This window comes from Protopterus annectens, chromosome 1.part0 (assembly GCF_019279795.1).
Source record: "Protopterus annectens isolate FY-2018-M chromosome 1.part0, PAN1.0, whole genome shotgun sequence".
In the NCBI taxonomy this organism is placed as follows: Eukaryota; Metazoa; Chordata; order Ceratodontiformes; family Protopteridae; genus Protopterus; species Protopterus annectens.
Window position 1 is genome coordinate 1224265094 of NC_056725.1, and position 22253 is coordinate 1224287346.

At 38.3% G+C, this 22253-nt stretch overlaps 1 protein-coding gene across 1 annotated transcript in view; it reads left to right on the forward strand.

Moving 5' to 3' along the window:
* Positions 1-22253, forward strand: part of MATN3 (matrilin 3) — a 211780-nt gene that overhangs the window by 33193 nt on the left and 156334 nt on the right. Inside the window, exon 2 of the mRNA XM_044070073.1 lies at positions 19316-19885. Coding sequence (XP_043926008.1) covers positions 19316-19885 — 570 coding nt within the window. The remainder of the gene's footprint in view (positions 1-19315; positions 19886-22253) is intronic.

The window sequence follows — 22253 nt, forward strand, 5'->3', positions numbered from 1 at the left end:
TGCAGCCTCTACTTTTAAGCCAATAATGCATATTTCTCTTGTATTGCAAACCTATACATGAAACCATATAAAAAAGTAGGAGCTGCTGACATAAAAGTTGAAAACAAGGAACAAAAAAAAAAATGACTGAACTGTACAAGGTACTGACCCACCCTAACATGCTCGGGAGAAATTGGATAAACACAATTCATTTAGACTAGGGAGTAATAAGGAAACTGCACATTAAAACTAAAGTTGAGAGAAGATGCTTATAGATAACAAAACCATATTTAATGAAGATTCATAGATTGCTACTAGTCTAACAACTCGGGGGGGGGGGCTTTCTAAGCCTAGCCAAGTTTTCCCAAAAGAGTAATGATGTCCTGTTTCCGAATAGGACATTGACAGCCAGGCATTTATAAGCTACCTCTGTTCGTAAGGGACATGGGTGCCAGGCCTGGAGGAATATTCCCCATCTACTGGTCTAGATTGCACTTAAACTGGGAAAGAGACAAACGTAGCTTCGCATGAATGGGAAACCTATTCCATAGGAGGGGCAGTCTCTGGGACACACATCTGTCTCTCCGCTATGTTTTGTTTAAGTCACAGACAAAATTCAGGTCCCTACATCTTGTATTTATGGTACTCTTTGACTTACAAATATGTAGGAGATTCATAAGTTTGGGGTTTTCAGATGCCTTGTAAGCCAGGCATAAATCACCCCTCGGCAACCTACAGGGGACTGAGTAGAGGCAAAGGGCTTTAAGGTACTCTGCATAGGCAGGTTTGTTAGATGTGTTAAAATGAATCACAGTTAGTATTCAAATTCCATCAAATGCCCAAACAAGTCTTTTAGTACGTTATTTCAGAAAAGTCTTCCAATTTAACCAATCAAGTACTGATGCTAGATATCATGGGCAGGGTACCAATGCATACTGAACAAATTAAACATTGGCCTCACAGAGATTTAGCACTGTCAGAGGTGCAAGAATATGTTTTGAAAGGATGATTCAAGGTTTATGCCATTCTAATCCAATATACCACCACTGTATCAAGAAATCATTGTGTCATTTTTAATTTCTCCAAGTCTTTCCGGTTTCTAATACCATGATGGGAATGGACCCCATTCCTAAGTCAAAGTAAGATTCAAGTTCATGAAATTAGTATTGTTTCAATCTTTGATATTAGCCAAAAGTGCTCTTTGCAGCACCCGCAATGTGCCCAGTAATGACACCTTCTGCAATTCGTACAGTGTTACACGAACTGGTTGTTGTTGTGCCTTTCGGCTTTTCCCGGTTAGGGGTCACCACAGCGGAACTCTGGTCCGCTAATGAATGGCAGTAGATTTTTACGTGCCGAGTTGCCAGCCCTGACGCACAACCTTCAACGAAGGTATGCCCATTCACGCATGTCTCCACACAGAAGATGCTCTAGCTGAGAATCGAACAGGACAATGTCTTACTGTGAGGCGACAACGCTACCGCAGCACCACCACCGCAGTTGTTACATGAACTGGTAACATATCCAAATACGATTGTAAATTCTTTTTTATAAGACCAGTTGCTCTTACTACTATTGGGACCGCTGGGTATCTTTCTTTCACATGGCTCTAATTTCTGCCTGCACATCCAGGTATTTTATGATGTTGTATCTCTCTGTACGCAAGACACTGTAGTCACTAGGTGTGGCGATTTCAATGATCAATGCTACTTTTGTCTTCTTTTTTTTGGACCACTATATCTGGTTTTCTAGCATCTATCTTTTGAACTGTTGGTATTGGGTGATCCCACGTGATATAAACTTCATCATTTTCTATGATTCTTTGCGGCTCATGTTTCCAGTGTTTTTCAGCCACTTCAATACCATAATGTTTGCACAATCTCCAGTGTAACAGTCTCGCCGCATAGTGACTGCCGTTTTGAATTTCTCCAAGCTTTTTGGGTTTCTAATACTATGACAGGAATGGACCCCATTCCTAAGTCAAAGTATGATTAAAGTTCATGAAATTAGTATTGTTTCACTCTTTGATGTTAGCCAAAAGTGCTCTTCGCAGCACCCACAATGTGCCCAGTAATGACTCCTTCTGCAATTCGTACGGTGTTACATGAATTGGTTTTGTTTGTGTCTTTCGGCTTTTCCCGGTTAGGGGTCACCATAGCGGAATTCTGGTCCGCTAATGATTGGTAGTGAATTTTTACGTACCGGGTTACCAGCCCTGACGCACAACCTTCAACGAAGGCACGCCCCATTCACGTATGCATCCACACAGAAGAAGCTCTAGCTGAGAATCGAACGGGATGTCTTGCTATGAAGCGACAATGCTACCACAGCACCACCACCGCAGTTAACATATCTAAATACGATTGTAAATTCTTTTTTATAAGACCAGTTGCTCCTACTACTATTGAAACTGTCTGGGTATCTTTCTTCCACATGGCTCTCGTTTCTGCTTGCAGATCGAAGTATTTTATGACTTTGTGTCTCTCTGTACGCAAGACATTGTAGGCACTAGGTGTGGCGATTTCAATGATCAATGCTACATTTGTCTTCTTTTTTTGAACCACTATATCCGGTTTTCTAGCATCTATCTTTGGGACTGTTGGTATTGGGTGATCCCATGTGATGTAAACTTCATCATTTTGTATGATTCTCTGTGGCTCATGTTTCCAGTGTTTTTCAGACACTTTGATATCATAATGTTTGCACAATCTTCAGTGTAACAATCTCACCACATTATTATGCCTTTCAGTATACAGTCCCTCTGTCATTAGAGAGTTGCAACCAGCAATAAGGTGTGTGACTGTTTCCAGTTTGGTTCCACAAAACCTATATATGTCTGTTTCTCCCACATGTTCAATGGACTTATTAAACCAGCATGTACATAGCCCACTATCTTAGGCTGCCAATATTAACCTTTCATTTCTTGATGTAAATTCACCTCCCCTTAACCATTACTACATTTGTTCTTAATCAACACAAGGCTCTTCCAGAAGTTTTCTATACTTGCAACTATATGTATGTTTTTTCCACATTTCTTGCCTTCTCATCTGATCCTTCACCTTATATTCTTTCTTTTGTTTTTTAGCACATTCAGTTGCTGCCTGGTTTTTATCTACTTCTGGTTTCATTTCCATTCCTGCTTGACATCGATATGCTTCTGCTAAATTAAGCAGAGAAGTCATCTTAGATTTATTCTCCTCATGTTTAAAAACTTTCACCACATTTGGATCTTGTAAGGTCAGTAGATATGTGTGGAGTCCCACGATTGCAGATCTATACATGTAATCAATTTCAAGGAGGCCTATCCCTCCTTCAGAACAGGGAATATATAATCTTGGTATACACTGATTTTTATAAATCATTTGGTGAGCATGAAGCATCCTTATTGTTTTAATATCCAATCTATCCAACACTTTTTGGGGCCAGTCAATCACTCCAAAACTATAAGTTAGGACAGGAAGAGCAAATTGATTTATAGCTTGGATCTTGTTCCTAAGTGTTAATGCTGTTTTCAGGATTAATTTAAGTCTTCTAAAGTACTCCTTACTAAGCTTTATTCGCATTTGTTCATATTTTATTGCTGATCTTTCATCAATTCCCAAGTATTTATACACTCCCTCTTGCTCAAGTTCTTTTATATCACATTCTTGTCCCAAACTGATGTTTTCCTGGTGCTGCAATTTTCCTTTTTTAAAGGTTGCTTTTGCACATTTATCAAGACCAAATGACATTCCAATATCATCTGAAAAAGTTTTGATAACCTGTAGCTGTACTTTCAATTCCTCATCTGATGAGCTATACAATTTTAAATCATTGACAAAGAGAAGATGAGAAGTCATTTGACTTTGTTGTTTTCTAGAAACCAAATTATATCCATGACCTAAGCTAAGTAAACAGCTTAATGGATTAATGGCAAGGCAAAATAGCAACGGTGATAGGGAGTCACCCTGGAATATCCCCCTCTGGATTTTTATTCCTGGGATAATAATCTGTCCTTTATCATGGTTTAATTGCAAAGTGGTCTGCCACTGTTTCCTGGTTACTGTAATGTAATCAATCAGTGTAGGATGTACCTTATACATTTTAAGCACTCTTTTATCCATGACTGTGGGATACTATCAAATGCTTTTTTGTAGTCAATCCATGTCATACTTAGATTCTTCCCTTTCTTACAGTTCTCCACTATAGCTTTATTTAACAACAAATGATACTTTGTTCCATATGACTTTCTTTTATTGCCTTTTTGTTCTACTGCCATAATTGAGTTTTCTTCTAAATGACTATAAACTCTGTCAGCGTCATTCCCCATGTATACTTTATACGTCGTCGGAAGACAAGTTATTGGTCTATAATTTTTAGGGTAGCTTGCAGGTTCACTCTTAAGTAAGAGCATTGTTTTTCCTGTTGTTAACCAGTGCGGTGTCTTTTCGGGGTGTGCATATAAATAGTTCTTACTCATAGCTAGATCCTCATGTAAAGAAGTTAATACTTTAAGCCAAAAGTTAGGTACTGCAGCTGGGCATGGGGTTTTCCAATTAGAGATTTTTCTCAACTTTGTTTCAATCTCTTTGGTTGTTATGTCATCCCATTTCATATCCTGTACCTTTAAACTTCTTATTCTTTCTTTTACTTCTTCTATCCATTTAGCATCTTTGTTATGTTCCACAGGATCTTCATAGGTACTTCTCCAAAATGTATCTACTTCCTCTTTTTTCGGCGGTCTATCAATTCCTTTTACCTTATTTCCCAGTTCTCTATAAAACTTTTTTGGGTCATCAGTAAATTGCTTATTTTGTGCTTTTCCCTTATATTTATCTTCGTATCTTCTGAGTCTTTCCACCTGTTTTGAAATTTTTAGTTTGTTATCTCCAATAGTGCATAATAGATCCTGGTCTGTTCTAATACTGCGCATTGCTTTTATCACATCTATCTTTCTTAATATTTTTGTTGATCTGTTCCCTCTTCTATAATCTCCTAACAATGACACTTCTTGTCTTAGCTGCTTTATAGTTTTCTCTATTCAATATTTCCATGATGGTGTTCACTTTCGCCCCCTCTTTTCCCTTGCTAGCCTGTGTTCCTGTCATAGAACTTTATCAGTTATTAATTTAGCAGCACAGTAATATATTCTGTTTATTTCTGTTATATCACATGGGTCTCTATGGGCAGTCCTAATTACTGTGTTCATTTGTTTTATCAAGCTTCTGACTTTTGGGGTTTTATTAACCTTCTGCAGTCAATTTCTCTCATTGATCTTGATATATCTGTCTTTGTCTATTAAATCAAGCAACTCTTCTCTTAACTCCTTTTCTTCCATACTGAGGGCACATCCCTTGCTTTCCATTTCCGGTGGGGATTCTATAGAAAGTTCTATAACATCTTCTTGTATCACATTCTCTTCAATTTCATCCTGTGTCATCTGTTGTTTTGTCATATGGAAACTCACTGGCCTATCACTCCTCAACATTGACTGCATCAGAGTTTCCAAATTTTCCTGTTCCTTTCTTTGCTGTCTAGCTTCAAATGAATGTTTATACTGGTTTCCTGTGGAACGCTCCAAAATATCTTGATATGACACCTGACCTGTTGCTTCCTGTTCCACTGGTTTCCCCTTAATTTGGATATCCATTGCTCTATCTTGTTGTGGTGCTTTCTGCATTTGATTTTCTACACTGAATCCTTCTCTTTGCAGCTGCTCCATAACCTCAGTTTCTACTTCTTTGACTTATCCATTACTAATCTCTTTTTCTACTTTTCCTCTTAGTCTTCTTATTTTTTGTATTGTAAAGTTTTCCATACCTGGATTCCTTTACCTATATTTTTCTTCAAATATCTTTGGTGCTGCTCTTTTTGTATTAGTTAGTTTTGCTTTCTCCTTTGCATAAATATTACACCATATTAAATCTCTTTTCCTTTCCCCTGTCCATATTTCTTCTTCACATGTCTCCTGATCTTCTTGCTTTTTCGTATTCCGGAGACTCACTCCATCATTCTGTGATGTAGTCTGTTTTAAACCTTCTACATTAAATCCTTCACTTTGCAGGCAGTCCATAACTTCAGCTTCTATTTCTTTAAATTCTACTTTACTAATCGTCTTTTCTACATTAAATCTTTGTGCTTTTAGTCTTTTTATTGTGAAATTTTCCATATCGGGATGCCTTTGCCTGTATTTTTCTTCGAATATCTTTGAAACTGCCTTCTGTATATTAGTTAACTTGGCTTTCTCCCTTGCATAAATATTGCACCATATCAAATCTCTCTTTCTTTCCCATGTCCATATTTCTTTTTTATATTTTTCAAATACCTCTAGGTTTTGATGTTTATATTTTCTCACTTCCTCAGAGGCTTCTTTTTCCAAAGAGATCAAAGTTTCTTGAGCTATATACTGTTTTTCAAAAATCTGTTGTATTAATGAAAGCAAATTTTTATTTGAAACTTGTGACAGTTTTTCCTGCGGAAGTATTTTTCTTTCCTCTAATTTCTCTCTTAATCGTTTTGTATATCTTGTGTCTGGAAATTCTGGGCTTTTTACATAATAGTAACAATACATAATTTCTTTCTTATCCTCAATAGTCCACTTTGACGTCTTTATGGCTCTTCTTTGGCCAATCAATTTTTGTCGTTTTTGTGGAGTACTACTTCCTTCTACAACAGGGGGGCCATCCTCCTCCTGAACCTGGCCTGGCCCCATTGTAGGATTGTTTCCGTATTTTGAGGATTCTACACTGTCATTATTTCCAGTCCTGGCACCAGTGCACCTACCAGGATTGGGCACTTTTTTATCCTGGGTCTTGTGCACCCAGCTATCTTTTTTTATTTTTGATCTACTTCTGTCCATGATATATGCTATATAAATACAGTCTATATATCAGTGTCGCCTTGGTGAGATTTTTTGAAAAACAGGGTCCACCTCATGAAGGTACTCACCAAGACTTGAGAATGAATTCAATTTCAGCACTACTACACTCCTTTGCTTGCTGAATTTTCATCTCTCCATCAGGACCCCTTTGTACATGTACTTTGTGGTTTTAATTTCTCCAAATCTTTTCGGTTTCTAATACCATGACGGGAATGGACCACATTCCTAAGTGAAAGTACGATTGAAGTTCATGAAATTAGTATTGTTTCACTCTTTGATGTTAGCCAAAAGTGCTCTTCGCGGCACCCACAATGTGCCCAGTAATGACTCCTTCTGCAATTCTTATGGTGTTACATGAATTGGTAACATATCTAAATACGATTATAAATTCTTTTTTATAAGACCAGTTGCTCCTACTACTATTGGAACTGTCTTGGTATCTTTCTTCCACATGGCTCTCGTTTCTGCCTGCAGATTGAGGTATTTTATGACTTTGTGTCCCTCTGTACGCAAGACACTGTAGTCACTAGGCGTGGTGATTTCAATGATCAATGCTACTTTTGTGGCTCATGTTTCCAGTGCTTTTCAGCCACTTTGATACCATAATGTTTGCACAATCTCTAGTGTAACAATCTCGCCACATTATTATGCCTTTCACTATACACTCCCTCTGCGATAAGAGAGTTGCAACCAGCAATAATGTGTGTGACTGTTTCCAATTCGGTTCCACAAAACCTACATATATCTGTTTCTCCCACATGTTCAATAGACTTAGTAAATCAACGTGTACTTAGCCCACTATCTTGGGGTGCCAATATTAACCTTTCATTTCTTGATGTAAATTCACCTCTCCTTAACCATTCTTGCGTTCGTTCTTGATCAACATGAGGCTCTTCCAGAAGTTTTCTATACTTGCAACTATATTTATGTTTTTTCCACATTTTTTGCCTTCTCATCTGAACCTTCACCTTATATTCTTTCTTTTGTTTTTTAGCACATTCAGTTGCTGCCTGATTTTTATCCACTTCTGGTTTGATTTCCATTCCTGCTTGACGTCGATATGCTTCTGCTAAATTAAGCAGAGATGTCATCTTAGATTTATTCTCCTCATGTTTCAAAACTTTCACCACATTTGGATCTTGTCAGGTCAGTAGATATGTGTGGAGTCCCACGATTGCAGATCTATACATGTAATCAATTTCAAGGAGGCCCATCCCTCCTTCAGAACGGGGAATATATAATCTTGGTATACACTGATTTTTATAAATCATTCGGTAAGCATGAAGCATCCTTCTTGTTTTAATATCCAATCTGTCCAACACTTTTTGGGGCCAGTCAATCACTCCAAAACTGTAAGTTAGGACAGAAAGAGCAAATTGATTTATAGCTTGGATCTTGTTCCTAGGAGTCAATGCTGTTTTTAGGATTAATTTAAGTCTTCTAAAGTACTCCTTACTAAGCTTTAGTCGCATTTGTTCTTTGTGCATTGTGGGGCAGCAGATGATAATCCATTTAGAAGATGATACTATAAATGCTGAGAATGTTAAACATCCTGGAACATCCAAATGAAATATTTCATCTTATTTTAGATATATATATATATATATATATATATATATATATATATATATATATATATATATATATTGTAGTCTAGTTTAGATTGGGCTGTGGAAAAAGAGGGTTGTGTTATGAATGGGATGAAAATGCATGGCCTAGTCTGCATGTGGACTCTGCTCAACTGCTTTCTGGAAAACGTGTCTAGTTTTAACAGATGACCATGTGGATGGATGAGTTCATAGGTTCATAGGTTGGTACTAGGCTATTAGCCCTAGGGCCTATACAAGCCTAGCCATAACAATTCCCTGGCTATTTCTTCCAACACTATTTACTTCCCTGGATCCCTGTCTAACAGGGTAACTGACGTGATGCCAGGGTGAATTTCCTTTCTCCCATCCAATCGTCAAGTTTCCTTTTGAAGAGGGCCAAAGAGGCACTCTGCTTGACATGTATGGGCAATCTATTCCAGAGTTTGGGGAGTCTCTGGGTCAGGAACCTATCCCTCCAGCATGTTTTGTTTATTGTGATGACAAGGTTTAGATCCTTGGAGCATGTGGCTCTGAGGGATTGGGATTTGGAGTCGGCTACTTTTACAGTGTGGGTTCTGTCAGTAAGCCAGTTAGCAACCCATTGGGTGACTTAGGGATTAATGCCCAGCTTAGTAAGTTTATCTATGATTCCAGAGTGGGGGATGGTGTCAAAGGCCTTGGCAAGGTCTAGATAGGCTGTGTGGACCACCTTACCCTTGTCTATGGCTCTGGAGACTGATTCGAAGAAGTCAGTCAGGTTCAGGAGACAAGAGCGGCCCTTCACGAACCCAAACTGGGTGGGGTCCAGTGTTTGAAGGTTGCCAATGTCTTTGTTTATAAGTTCCATGATAATATGCTCCATGGCCTTGCAGATAAGGCTTGTTAGACTGATGGGACAGTAGTTTCCGGGATCCAAGGTGGATCCCCCCTTGTGGAGTGGGATAACTGTAGCTCTGTGCCACTCAGTGGGCACGAAACCTGAGGTGAGGCTATGATTAAACATGACACTTATGTGAAGTGCCAGTTCATATTGTAGTTCATGTAGTACACAGCCCGGGATGTCATCTGGTCCCATGGATGCTGTATTCTTAGCTTTGGAGAGTGCGTTTTTTACCTGTGTGGCCGTTATTACCGGAATTTGGCAATCTTCCAGTATTGAGATGGGCCATTTAGGGGGTGAGAGGGGGGTGAAGTTGACACTGAATCGATCTGCCAGGATATTGGCAATAACCTTGGGATCAGTATATTTAATGCCATTCTGTTTTAGCTCAAAGCAGATCTGAGCATTGCCATTTAGATTCTTGACATAGTTATAGAATGCCTTGTGGTTGTCTTTGAAATCTTTGGCAATTTTATTTTCGTAACTAGCTTTGGAGGATTTTATGAGGGATCTCAGTTTCTTACTGAGGCTGGTAAGGGAGTTTTTTGCATCCTGGGATTTTCTTCTTTTCTGCAACAGTTTCTTCCTTTTGTTGTAAAGTTTGTTTATGTTTATGAGTATTGCATACGTAATTCATTATTTTTTTTTATTTTGCTGACCTCCCACTAACCATCAAACTTTGCCTGCCTTTCTATTTACAGACCTGTTCATTCCTCAGACAGTGAAAGCCCTACAGCCAATTTCTTCCCCTAATGTGATAGTTGATGGGTGTGGAAGCCATCATCCTTGCACTAGGGATAAGGGTTTTTTCTTTAGGCCCCAGCATCCACTACACATACCTATAATATCCAAGGAGTTATGCAGTGAGCTACTCCTACATATGTACATGCCTGCGTATGCACATAATGAAACTGCCTTGCCCCCTCCTTTGCAGACAGCACTGCTATTTGATCCCCAGTCTTCCTCAATGATCCTACCACAGAGTGTGTGTCAGTCACGTCCCCTGCCCTTCATCTCGTCTAAGCCTCATCATTTGTCTCTCCCCATGCTAATGCCAATAAATGCCCAGCCACTTATGAGATATGGTTTGCTTGAGTCATAATCAGGGCTTTATCCCTTTATGACAATCAGCTGGTTCTACATTATGCATTTTACTTCATGTGCAAACACTGAAAAATCTGAGACAAAGTTTTATAATTTACATTATTCCAGGTAATGGCTCTCAACTCTCTAGTATGGAATATGCAAGCCTTATGATTTTAGGAACAGAAATGGGATTTATCCTATAGCTAGTGCACCATTCTGTTCATCTAATGACTTCGCAATGAGGGATGTACAGGCTTTGATAGAAGAGATAGAGAAGATGGGGGCTGAGGATATGGAAATAAGACAATCACTATTCTTATTTATTTACAGAATTATCCCTTATATAAATGTTTACATCCAGCAGAAAAGCATTTGTATTGCTGTGGATGATTTGAATGAAAAATAAAAAAATATACATTAATTAATTAATTAATTAATTAATTAAAAAAACAAAGATCTCAGAAACAGACATTTGGTAAAATGCAAAGCTGAGCAGTTCTGCACATGGATACAAATGATTATATGAGAAACTGCAGTTACATATCTAAGGTATTCCTGGCTTCCTGGCATAAATGAGAGTTTTTCAGGGCATCTGTTTTATAATGTGATCATTGGTCATGGCTCTTCTGTAAGGAAACATGTTAATCAAATTAGAGCAAGATGAAAAACATGGATCTAGGTTGTGAACAGGAAAAGAGATAGAAGATTCTTTGAGTGGCACAGAGGTTCCAAGTATACTAGATGTGGTTGTGAAAACCCTGCATCTATACCTGATGATGTGACTGAACTCCGTAAAAAACCCTTACCAGTGCCTGTGGTGAGACAAGACTAGCATTTTTCAAATGTCCTTAGTGCTATCTATTTAGGAAATGCATCCACATATGCAACTAAATAATGAGGTTAGATATTGGTAAAATCTTTTCTGTAAATAGCAAAAAGCATGGTCTTAGTTCACTGAAGGTCTGGAGGCCTGGAAGCTTATCCATCTTAGTTAGAAAATGACAAAGAAACCCTGAAATTGTAAATTAATTCCCAGTTGCTTCTGAATGCATTACTGTGAAAAATATATAAAATTTGAAGACTTTCAAATGGATACTAGTGAATCAAAATCAAAAAGTTGGCAGAGATAAACATTACAGGTATACAAAGAATTCTTAGTATGAAAAAGGAGGGTAGTATGAGCTATAAAAGGGTTAACCTGAGTTGGTAGACATTGTGAAGAGTTAACATTCTGCTATGAAGTGTATCTGGTTATTTTCCAGTCAGCATGATTCTGCTGTCTGCCCCTCATGTCAAATAGCTTAGCTATTGGTTGCACCTAGAAGGAAGTTTCGCAACTACTAAGCCATAAACAGTGCTGCTGCTACTATTTCAATTGAAGTTTGAATTTCTTGTTAAAGGGGTTAAATCACTTTTAAGTGTTTGTACTTTATGATCAATAAATGACAACTACTACGCCCGACTTTGTGGTGTAAAGGAATTGGGCATTAACTGAAGCCCTGGTGACCCAGATTCAGCTAGTGACCTCAGATACTGGGGCCTGCCTGGAGTAAAGGTAGAAAGGGAGTGAGTGGAAGATTTTGGCTTGCACATCACCAGGGGAATGGAGTCTGCTTGGCCAGCTGTGCTTGTGACACACGATAGAGGTCAGGTGGTACTGTATCCTGTGAAGTGGCCCAGGGCAGGTGTTCTGGCCTGCCAAACAGTGTAGATATGCAGACATATACATTAATGTGTCAGCATTGCTGGTTTCCGCGGTGGTATGGTGGTAGCATTGTTACCTCACAGCAAGAGGTTCTCCCGTTCGATTCTCGGCTTGGCTTGGGAGTGCCTTCTGTGTGGAGTCTGCATGTCCTCACTGCGGTTGGGTAGCATTCGAAAGACATGCATGCATGCATAAATGGGCATTCCTTCATTGAAAGTTGGGTGTCGAGCTGGCACCTCGGCGTTTCGTAAAAATCTACTGCCAATCATTAGCGGACCGGAGTTCCGCTGTGGCGACCCCTTACCGGGAAAAAGCCGAAAGACAAACAACAACAACAACAACATTAATGTGCCAGCATTATCAGTCTGACACTGTGGAGAGGATGGGAATTAGAAGCATATAAACCCATCCCTCAACCACTAGATGATGTCTGCTGTCCACAGCTCGTACTGCCCCCTCCTAGTGTCTTTGAGCACTGAGTGAAGGGACAACAAATGGATCAAACGGGAAAGAGCTCCATGGCTGTGGGAGGACAAAAGAGAAAAAAATAATATAAAATATATCAGTGTGTCTGTATATTTGGAGACACATGCACACACACACATACATTTAGAAAAGAGCAAGTACTTTGGAGGCTGTATTATGACAAAGGCTCTACTAAGTCTTTCTTTAAATTTTTTCAGATGTAAACACTAAGATTCACTGCCCGGTACAAATGCTTACACTGATTCAATAGTTGCATAGCACATTTTCATGACTGCTATTCTAATAACCATGGTAGAGGTGTATGTGGACAAGGATTCCTCAAAGTAGTTTACAGGGTGGCAATGTTCCTTATATTTTGGTATTCTAATACAACTAAGAGATAAGTGCAGAACATTGCAACTTCACAAGTAATCTGTCCTGCCACTGAAAGAAACCTGGGACCGCAATTGATCACTGAAGGTGATTGAAAGTATGTCTGTAAACTGTTACAGACTAGTGAATGTGAGGAAAGTACGATAATGAAGGATATTTCCCAATCTGGAATGGTCTATACAGTGGCTAATCTTCATTTCAACACAGACAGTTTGGTATAAATAAACACTTCCCAAAAATCTCCTGGCTCATTAATGTCAAACAAAGCCAATGGATAACAAAAGAACTCATTAGCTCTATTGAGACTCAGAGATACTGCCTGGAAAACAAGGAAATGTTTTATACTCTAAAGAAAGTGAGCCACCAGAAGACCTAAAGCTATATACCTACAATCATATCAAGAAACCCTACTTAACAAACCCAAATAAGTTTGGAAATGTGTTAACCAATTTACAAAATGATCACCTGTTAACTGCATAATGGCCTATACATCGGGAAATTTTTCCACAGCAGACTTTCTTAAGAAACTTTTACAACTATCTCCTGCGACTCCCAATAATACTCAAAACAACAAATCATGAGAGCACCCCCCCCCCCCCACACACACACACACACACACTTTGTATCTCCTGTTTACTTTAAAGTCATAAAAAAAACAACAGAAATGGAAAAAACTAATTGATCATATCCCATCAGTTTCCACTACTGGCTCTGGTGGTTTCCACCACTGGCACATTTTTCTTTGGTAACAACACCTGCTACACTCCTCAAAACACTATAAAATGCCTTTCTGTGTCTGAACACCAGGCATAGAATTTACAAGTAGCCACTGTGAAACAAATCTCCCAAGTCCCAAAACCAATCTCCATAAATGACTTCCATCTCATCTCCAGTCTACCAGCCTCAAGTAAAATCTTTGAAGAGGTTACCTATTCCCAGATCTGTAAATACTTACAAAAGTGCAGTTGTAACTTACCACCAACATGGGTTCTGGTCAGGTAGGAGCACCATAACTGCTTTACACACCCTGAACTATGACATTTTGCAAAGTATGGACAAAGGGAATCTAACAGACTCAGTTTTACTGATCTAAAGCCTTTGGCTTGGTTGAACACCATTTACTGTGTAACACCCTAATATAAGCCATAAAAGCAGTTGAGTCCTCTAATGGTTGAAAAGTTTCCTCACTGACAGACACTTTACAGTATGCTTATGCATTTCTACATCACCTATAGTTCCCCTATGCGAAGGTATCCCACAAGGATCAGTCCTTTCACCTATACTATTCTCCCTGCTTATAAATACTCTGCCACCTGATAAACCACAATGCCCATCATACTGTATGTAGACAATATGGTGATCTACAGGTCTAATCCATCACCTCAAATAATCCATTTACAGCTTGTGGAGAGGCTGATCTTCTACAGCTGCCAAATTAGCAAATGAATAAAAACTTATCCTTAACACCAAAAAAACTAAGGCTATGATTTTTGTTACCCAGTAAAACTCATGTCAGTTTCTCCTAATAAGCATATTCCTCAGAATAATAAAACTCCTTTAGAAACCAGCTGACATTTCCGAAACCTAGGAATCTGGTTAGAGCAGTACCTTAAGTTCCAGCACCATATAGAATTGTCTAAAACCAAAATCACCTCACTTCTTTTCTGGAAAAGAAAGCTCACATTTTTTATCCCCCCCCCCTTGGAAAAGAAGTGATTCTAGTCCAGTTTAACTACATCCTAACAATAATTACCAGTGCTTCAAAAAAGAAAGACACAATCCTGCAAAGCACAGCAGATAACATATTCAGATTCATAACTCCAGTTCTACACAAAAATATAAACAAATAAAGAAATAAACAGATAAAACATATTCAGAGCTACCAGTTTTAGTAGGTACTTACTGCAGTTGCACTGATAACAGCTTCTTTGTCTTAAGGCCTCAAATCTGGGAATCCTTCCCAGCAAAACGAAAGCTACCAACCTCCTATTCTAAATTTAGAGCTAACCTCAAAAAACTATTATTCCAAGATGCAGTATACAAGTGCTTTAACACCAGTGGTATAACCTGACACACATACAACCAGAATTAATAATCAACCTTGTTCTCCTTTCATCTCACCGTACTATATGGTAAATACACTCTGTATTTTGGCGTAGCTTCTACCGAAGATAAGAGGCTGGTAAGGCTGATTTTTACCAACAATTTATAAATACTACATATTTATCAATACTACAGTAAAACCTGATCTTTTTTGTTTATTTTTGGGTTTTGTAACTTATATATCATTTAATTGTTTTATATAAATTGATCTGCGTACTAATACAAGTATGATATTGCTGCTTTATTTTCTCCTGGACTGAGTTTGAAAAAGGACCACAGGGATCAGAGTTCTACCTTAGTTAACAAACTGAAATAAAATTCAGTAAAAGTATACAGGATACCTTCATTTTTGAGACAACATATCCTTGAAGGAAATGAAGACAGTCTCCTAGAACTTGTAGTATTCAAGACGGTGTCAGCCTTAATGTCAGATTTTGGTGAGGATTTATATGTCACAGAATTGATACTGTGGGGATGAACAGGAGTGATTGTAATGCAAAGGACATCTCAAAAATCAGAAGAAAGAGGAGATATTCTGCAGATCACAACTGATTATGGAAAGGATATCTCAAGAATTGAAAGACAAGACATTATGAAGACCATGTCTGCTTAGTATCAGTATGATTATGTGCCCTTTTTATACTAGCTCAGCACTTGTTTTGTATGACATTTCTTGAATACCTGTAAGAGAAATTTATGCTAAAATCCTATTTATTTACTAAGAGATTTTCAGGTATCAGCTGTACCAAGACAGGGACAGTGAATTAGTAAACATGAGTGCTAGCAGCACTGGTTAATAAAACAAAATAGCAGCCACACAATACCAAGTCTAATTGTTGAATGCAGAATTGGCAAACTGCAGTCTACCCTTTTTGTAATTTGCTTCTTACCTTTGGAAAACAAAGTAAAGGCTGAGGATGAATATGCATACTTAAAAACAACAGGTCAATGCTGGCATTTCTGCACTTATACAGTGGTGCAGTGTGGAGCACTGTCACCTCATAGCAAGAGGTTCTCTAGTTCAATTTCCAGCTGGGGTGCCTTCTGTGCGGGGTCTGCATATCCTCCCTGTGTTTGTGTGTATTTCCTCTTGGTGCTGCAGTTTCCTTCCACATTCCAAAGACATGCAATAAGTGGGTTGGACAGTAAATTAGCCCTAGGTGTGACTGTGCTTATATGTGTGTGAAGAACAACCGTAGCAGGGCAAGCCACCTAGTAGTGTGAACATTGGCTTGTCACTGTTAATGTGATACCCTGACCTTGTGCAAAAAATGGGAAAAAGGAGGTTATGGATGGATTTAGACTTTTATATTTCCAAGGAAGTTTGTGGGTAGGGAGGGAGTCTGGGTATGTGTCAATTATCACAGAACTTGATCTATAAATGAAACACTTTTTTTGCTCTTGAGTGACCCTTGTATCTCCTAAGGGCTCGGTGCAAGAACTACTGCACTGAATTTACAAACAGAAGAATGAAAACATGAAGGAGACGGGTAAGAGATGTTACTGAATGTGGGGGCATGGTAACCAAGTTATAGTTGGGAGCCTTTTCTAGTAAAGCATATAGGACAAATAGCCATTGTTTACGGTGACATTTTATGTTACATAACTTTTCAAATTAATGTGTAACGTTTATGCAGACAACTTATGGTGTCTGGAGAATACTTCAGTAGAAAGATGTGAATATGATATACTTCACTTTAAGGATACTATTTGTGGTTCCTCCTAAGTTTTCTTTCTAAGTTGGAATTTTCATAGCAAGCAAGCAAATCAGCCACATCAATCAGGTCTATGTGCAAAACAAAGTGCAAAAGTGAAGTAGGATGTTGGGCAGAGTTTTTTTTGTACCATGGATATTGTATTAATGAACTGGAATGCACCAGGCCACCCCTTAGGTTCTGATGAGATTGCACTCCAGTACACTGTACTGCTCTGGATAACAGGTGACAATGTGCCAATTCATCTGGGTGCATAATTTAGTACTGAGTTATGATGTTTATTACATATTATCAGCAGCGACTCTGCTTCAACATACAGATCTAGCACAGACTAAAACTTTAGAACAGGAGCAGGGTTTCAAGCCATTAAAAGAAATCATCTGCAAACAATTTTTTACTTAAAATAACTCATGCATCACCTTGTGCTTCCATAAAAATTAAAGAGTATCTAAAGTATAGGTCACTCCAGTGACATAGAGGAATAAAACCCACACTGTGGCCTAGCTAACCAATGTTTGATTAGCCGCTTGGGTGACAGAGCATCAAGGAAGAGATGGCTGTGCCCATCCAAGGTGTGAGGGTGCTCATTCATACAATCCCTAAATGGAGGCATGGTCAAACAAGGCAGTTGAACTCAGACATAATCCACGCGCATGGTGGACAGGGAAAGGTAGTGGGTAGATCATTAACCCCCCCCCCCCAAATAGAAGAACAGATGAGCCGAGCCCCCAGGATCCTCATCCAGCCACAGTGATAGAGTAATTACACAGGGTTGGAGAACAGCTGGTAGATTCAATATGGGTATTGGGTACTGGAGGCTGGGCCAATAAACATGAGGACCAAGGAGACTAAAGAAAAGTGTATCCAAAGTATATATTGTACTTGTCTGCTTACAGTGGTAGTACAGAAGGAACTCAAATGAGTTTTTACATGTAATAAAGGTAAGCAAGCATTGTTATGATTCAGAAGTACTCAAAGAAACAATATTGTAGGAAATCTACCTCCTCCTTTCTTCTTAGATTTTAAAACTAACATTTTCCAGGGTTTATTAATCCTTAGGTATAGACTTTAAAAGAATTGTCAGCTGATGTTTAATATCTGCATAGTCATTAACAAACTGCATTATATAACAAGTGTTTCCAGAAGGCATTCTTTAACCTGGCTTTTGGCAGGGTCCTGGGATCACCAGTCTCACAGATTGCATTTATCTCCTCTAAGAAAACAATTGGTCGCTATATGGATTGGAAAGATGCTTGTTTCATGCATCTGCCTGAAAAAAATTTCATTAACTTATAAAAATTGTATGCCACCTTTATGCTGCCAGTTTATTCAAGGAAGCAAATAAAAGGAGAGAAGACAGTACTGGGCGATTCGAGAGTGATATACTGGCAAGTGTCCACATTTTGAATAACTGTTTACAGTAATATAATCAGTGCGGACTAATTTAAACTGGTATAAAATATTCATATACATTGCACAAAATGTTACATAACCATAATGTCAACTACTACATTTCTGACAACAGAGAACCTTTCAGGCTAGTACTCTATAAAAGTCATCCATGTTTCACCCATGCCGTAGTGTGGTGTACCAAAAATAAATAAATGAATGATACTGTTTTGATGGAAAACATTTAGTGTTCTCATATTGTTTTGTCTATGTTTGTACTGAGCCCTCAGGAATCATGATAAAAATAAATGCAATATAACTATAGAGTTGTTTAAGTGGCCAAGCTTTCCTAAGTCAACCTTAATGGCATAAGAAATGTATTAAACATAATATTAATAATTCAGAGTGAACATCAGTTTATTATAGCCTTGAGAAGTGCATTTCTGCCACCTATGTCCTGCCACTACCACCATCACTAATCGACATAAAAACATCAAATATATATACAAATGTGGATGCCAATAAACAAAGTTCTTTACATATTTTTACAGTCATTAGTCAATAAACAAAGAACAGTTTTGTTCCTTTTCAGACTTGTCACATCTTTCTTTTTTTTTCCTGTTCATGAAGGTGGTTGGCAACTGCTACAGCAAGCAAGTTTAAACATTCAGAGAGAGAGAACAAAGAACAACAGTGAGGAGGAGGAGGAAGATACTAACAAAATACACACACTGAGTATCTTACTAAGCAGCTAAAAAAGCAGTCTTGTTGTGACTAGTTGTCTAAACCTGCAGACCGTATCAAGGTCTGAATAAGCATAACATGAGACTTTATTATTGAACTTTGTTGATAAAGCTTGGGCGTTTTCTATTATCAATATCTGACTTTAACTTAAATGAGTCATGTACACTGTGATTTAAATAACATGATGCAATAAATAATTTAATTATGCAGTCTTATGGAAATGCACATCTAATATAACGTCATGATAAAGATTTTTGATAATATTAATTCCATTTATCTTGTACAAAAGCACATATATGTCTGGAGACACAATCAAAATTAAAATAAATAGTAGTGCTCAAACTGCTTTCATCTTAATTTGCTATGATTCTGGGTACTTATCTTATTTTTTTTTTCTTTAATTTGCAGGAGGAATCTGTAAAAGTCGTCCAATGGATCTAGTGTTCATCCTTGACAGCTCCCGAAGTGTCCGTCCTGCTGAATTTGAGAAGGTCAAGGTCTTCATTGCTGATATGATCGACACTTTGGAAATTGGAGCCGTGGCCACACGGATTGCAGTTGTCAATTATGCCAGCACAGTCAACATAGAATTCCATCTTAAAAGCTACTTCAACAAGTTAGATATTCAGCGGGCCATCTCCCGTATTCCTCCTTTATCTGCTGGAACAATGACTGGGTTAGCCATTGAAGCAACTATGACCAATGTTTTTACTGTAGAATCTGGAGCACGGCCTAAGCACTTGAACATTTCCAAGGTAGCCATTATTGTAACAGATGGAAGACCCCAGGATAAAGTCCAAGATGTTGCGGCTAGAGCCAGATCCAATAACATTGAAATTTATGCAATTGGTGTAGACAGAGCTGACATGCAGTCTTTGAGGCTCATGGCCAGTGAGCCCTTGGATGACCATGTGTTTTATGTGGAAACCTATGGTGTAATTGAGAAGCTGACTTCCAAATTCCGGGAAACTTTATGTGGTAAGGCTATAGTACGATATGTTCATTACTGCAGTATCAAATATCCATCATCTCTGGGCAGTGAAACAAAAATATTTTATTTATCTTGCAAGTAGTTATGGTATATTAACCTAGGAAGACATGCCAGTTACAAATACCTGCTTTGAGATAAGTGGTAACAGTATTCCAAGTGAAATGTGCAGTGTTTGATAATTGGCGCAGGACTCTGTCAAGGTAATCTAACTGGCTGATTCCTGGACAATGGAATCCCCAAAGTAAATGTCAACCTGTGTCTTAGCTTCCAGCAAGTTATTACAAGCCCTAACTTTAAATGGAAGCTTGTTCCAGTACCTAGCAACCTTTATAAGGAAGACACTTATTTTTTATATTAGGATAGTATTCTTCTACATTAATATGACCAAAATATTGTTAATTGTCCCTTTATGAAGATAAACAAACTCCGCAGTCCTTGTAACCCATACTACCTCATCCTTAAGGCATTTAAATGCCAATTATCAAGTTCCCTGTTAATAATATAATAAAGTGAATATAATTTTAAATCAACAAGCTAGCAACAGGTAATGATTTAAATGAGGCAGTTTTCTTGTTATATTTTTTATTCTCCCAAACCTATTAATATTCTTGTCTGAATACACACAAAACCCAGAACAATACTCAGTTATTGGATAGTTCATTATTTTAAACAATGGGACCAAGACCCACTCATGTCCAAAAGTTATTGTCCTTAAAAGTGTTTATTTGTGGTTATGTAACACCTTCAGATTATGGAATTTACATTAGTTTCAAAACAAGACAATATTAACTAATATCCCTAAATAACTGACACAGCTGTGTAAAATGCTATCACAGATACAGGTAGTGCAAGTCTGATAATCTGATTTGCACAACAGTACATTTTTGCATGCCACCTTGAAAGTGTTTATTCATGGTAATGATTTAATCGTATTGGCTATAAAAAATAGTTGGTCTAAATATTTTGTACTTTCTTCTGCTCTTCCAGCGAGGTCACCATTGCAAGCAATTTTGCATTATCTGTGAATTTCTGTAGCCAACTCAATTCTATCTTCAGTGTTGTTGTCACAAAAAAATCTTCTTTTTCTTTCGGCTTTTCCCATTAGGGGTTGCCACAGCGGATCATCTGTTTCCATTTCTTCATGTCCTCTGCATCTTGCTCTGTCACACCAACCACCTGCATGTCCTCTCTCACCACATCCATAAACCTTATCTTAGGCCTTCCTCTTTTCCTCTTACCTGGCAGCTTCATCCTTAGCATCTTTTCCCCAATATACCCAGCACCCCTCCTCAGCACATGTCCAAACCAGCGCAATCTCGCCTCTCTAGCTTTGTCTCCAAACTGTCCAACCTGGGCTGACCCTCTAATATACTTATTCCTAATCCTGTCTACCCTCATCACACCCAGTGCAAATGTTAACATCTTTAACTTTGCCACATCCAACTCTGACTCCTGCCTTTTTGTCAATACCACTGTCTCCAACCCATATAACATAGCTGGTCTCACTACCCTCTTGTAGATCTTCCCTTTCACTCTTACTGATACTCGTCTGTCACAAATCACTCCTGACACTCTTCTCCACCCACTCCACCCTGCCTGTACTCTCTTCTTCACCTATCTTCCACACTAAAAAAATAATAAATAGAAATGGCCCCATGGCTCCATGACATATAAATACTGTCTTTTATCTTGATACAAGCTTGCTTGTTTTATATCCATGACTGCACCTATTTGAAAATATATTTATCAGTACCTCATCTGTTCAAGACCTCTAATATACTGAATTATGAGGGGTCGTATTGAAGGTTTTGGCCAAATTGAGAATAATAATGCTTGCTGGTATAGTATTATTAGGCAGGGCTTCAACTACTGTGATATAAAAACGTATGAGATTTGTATAGCAAAGACATCCCTGACTAAACCCATACTGATTAATACCCCTCATTTATATGTGTAAGACCTAATTTTAGAAAAACTGCCTCAAAGATTTTGCCCAATATTCAAGTCACATTTATGGTTCTATAGTTGCAGGGATCTACTGTATCACCTCCCTTCAGTAAGGGATAGATGTTTGCCAGTTTCCAGTTAGCAGGGACAAACCCACCTTCTAGGGACAGCTGGGATAAGTATATTAGACAGTGAGCTAGAGCTTCTCCAATTTATGATAAACATATCTATTTTACCTTCAGGTAAAGTCAGCTGTGATACTCCCAAGAGATTCAACACATAGTCATGAGTAATTATTGGGCCTGATTAGTATCAAATTCCACTACTGAGAAAGTATTTCAAGATGCCAGGTTGTTGGAGAAAAAAAACTCGGACATATCAGCCACCGAATTCAAATTTGTATACTAT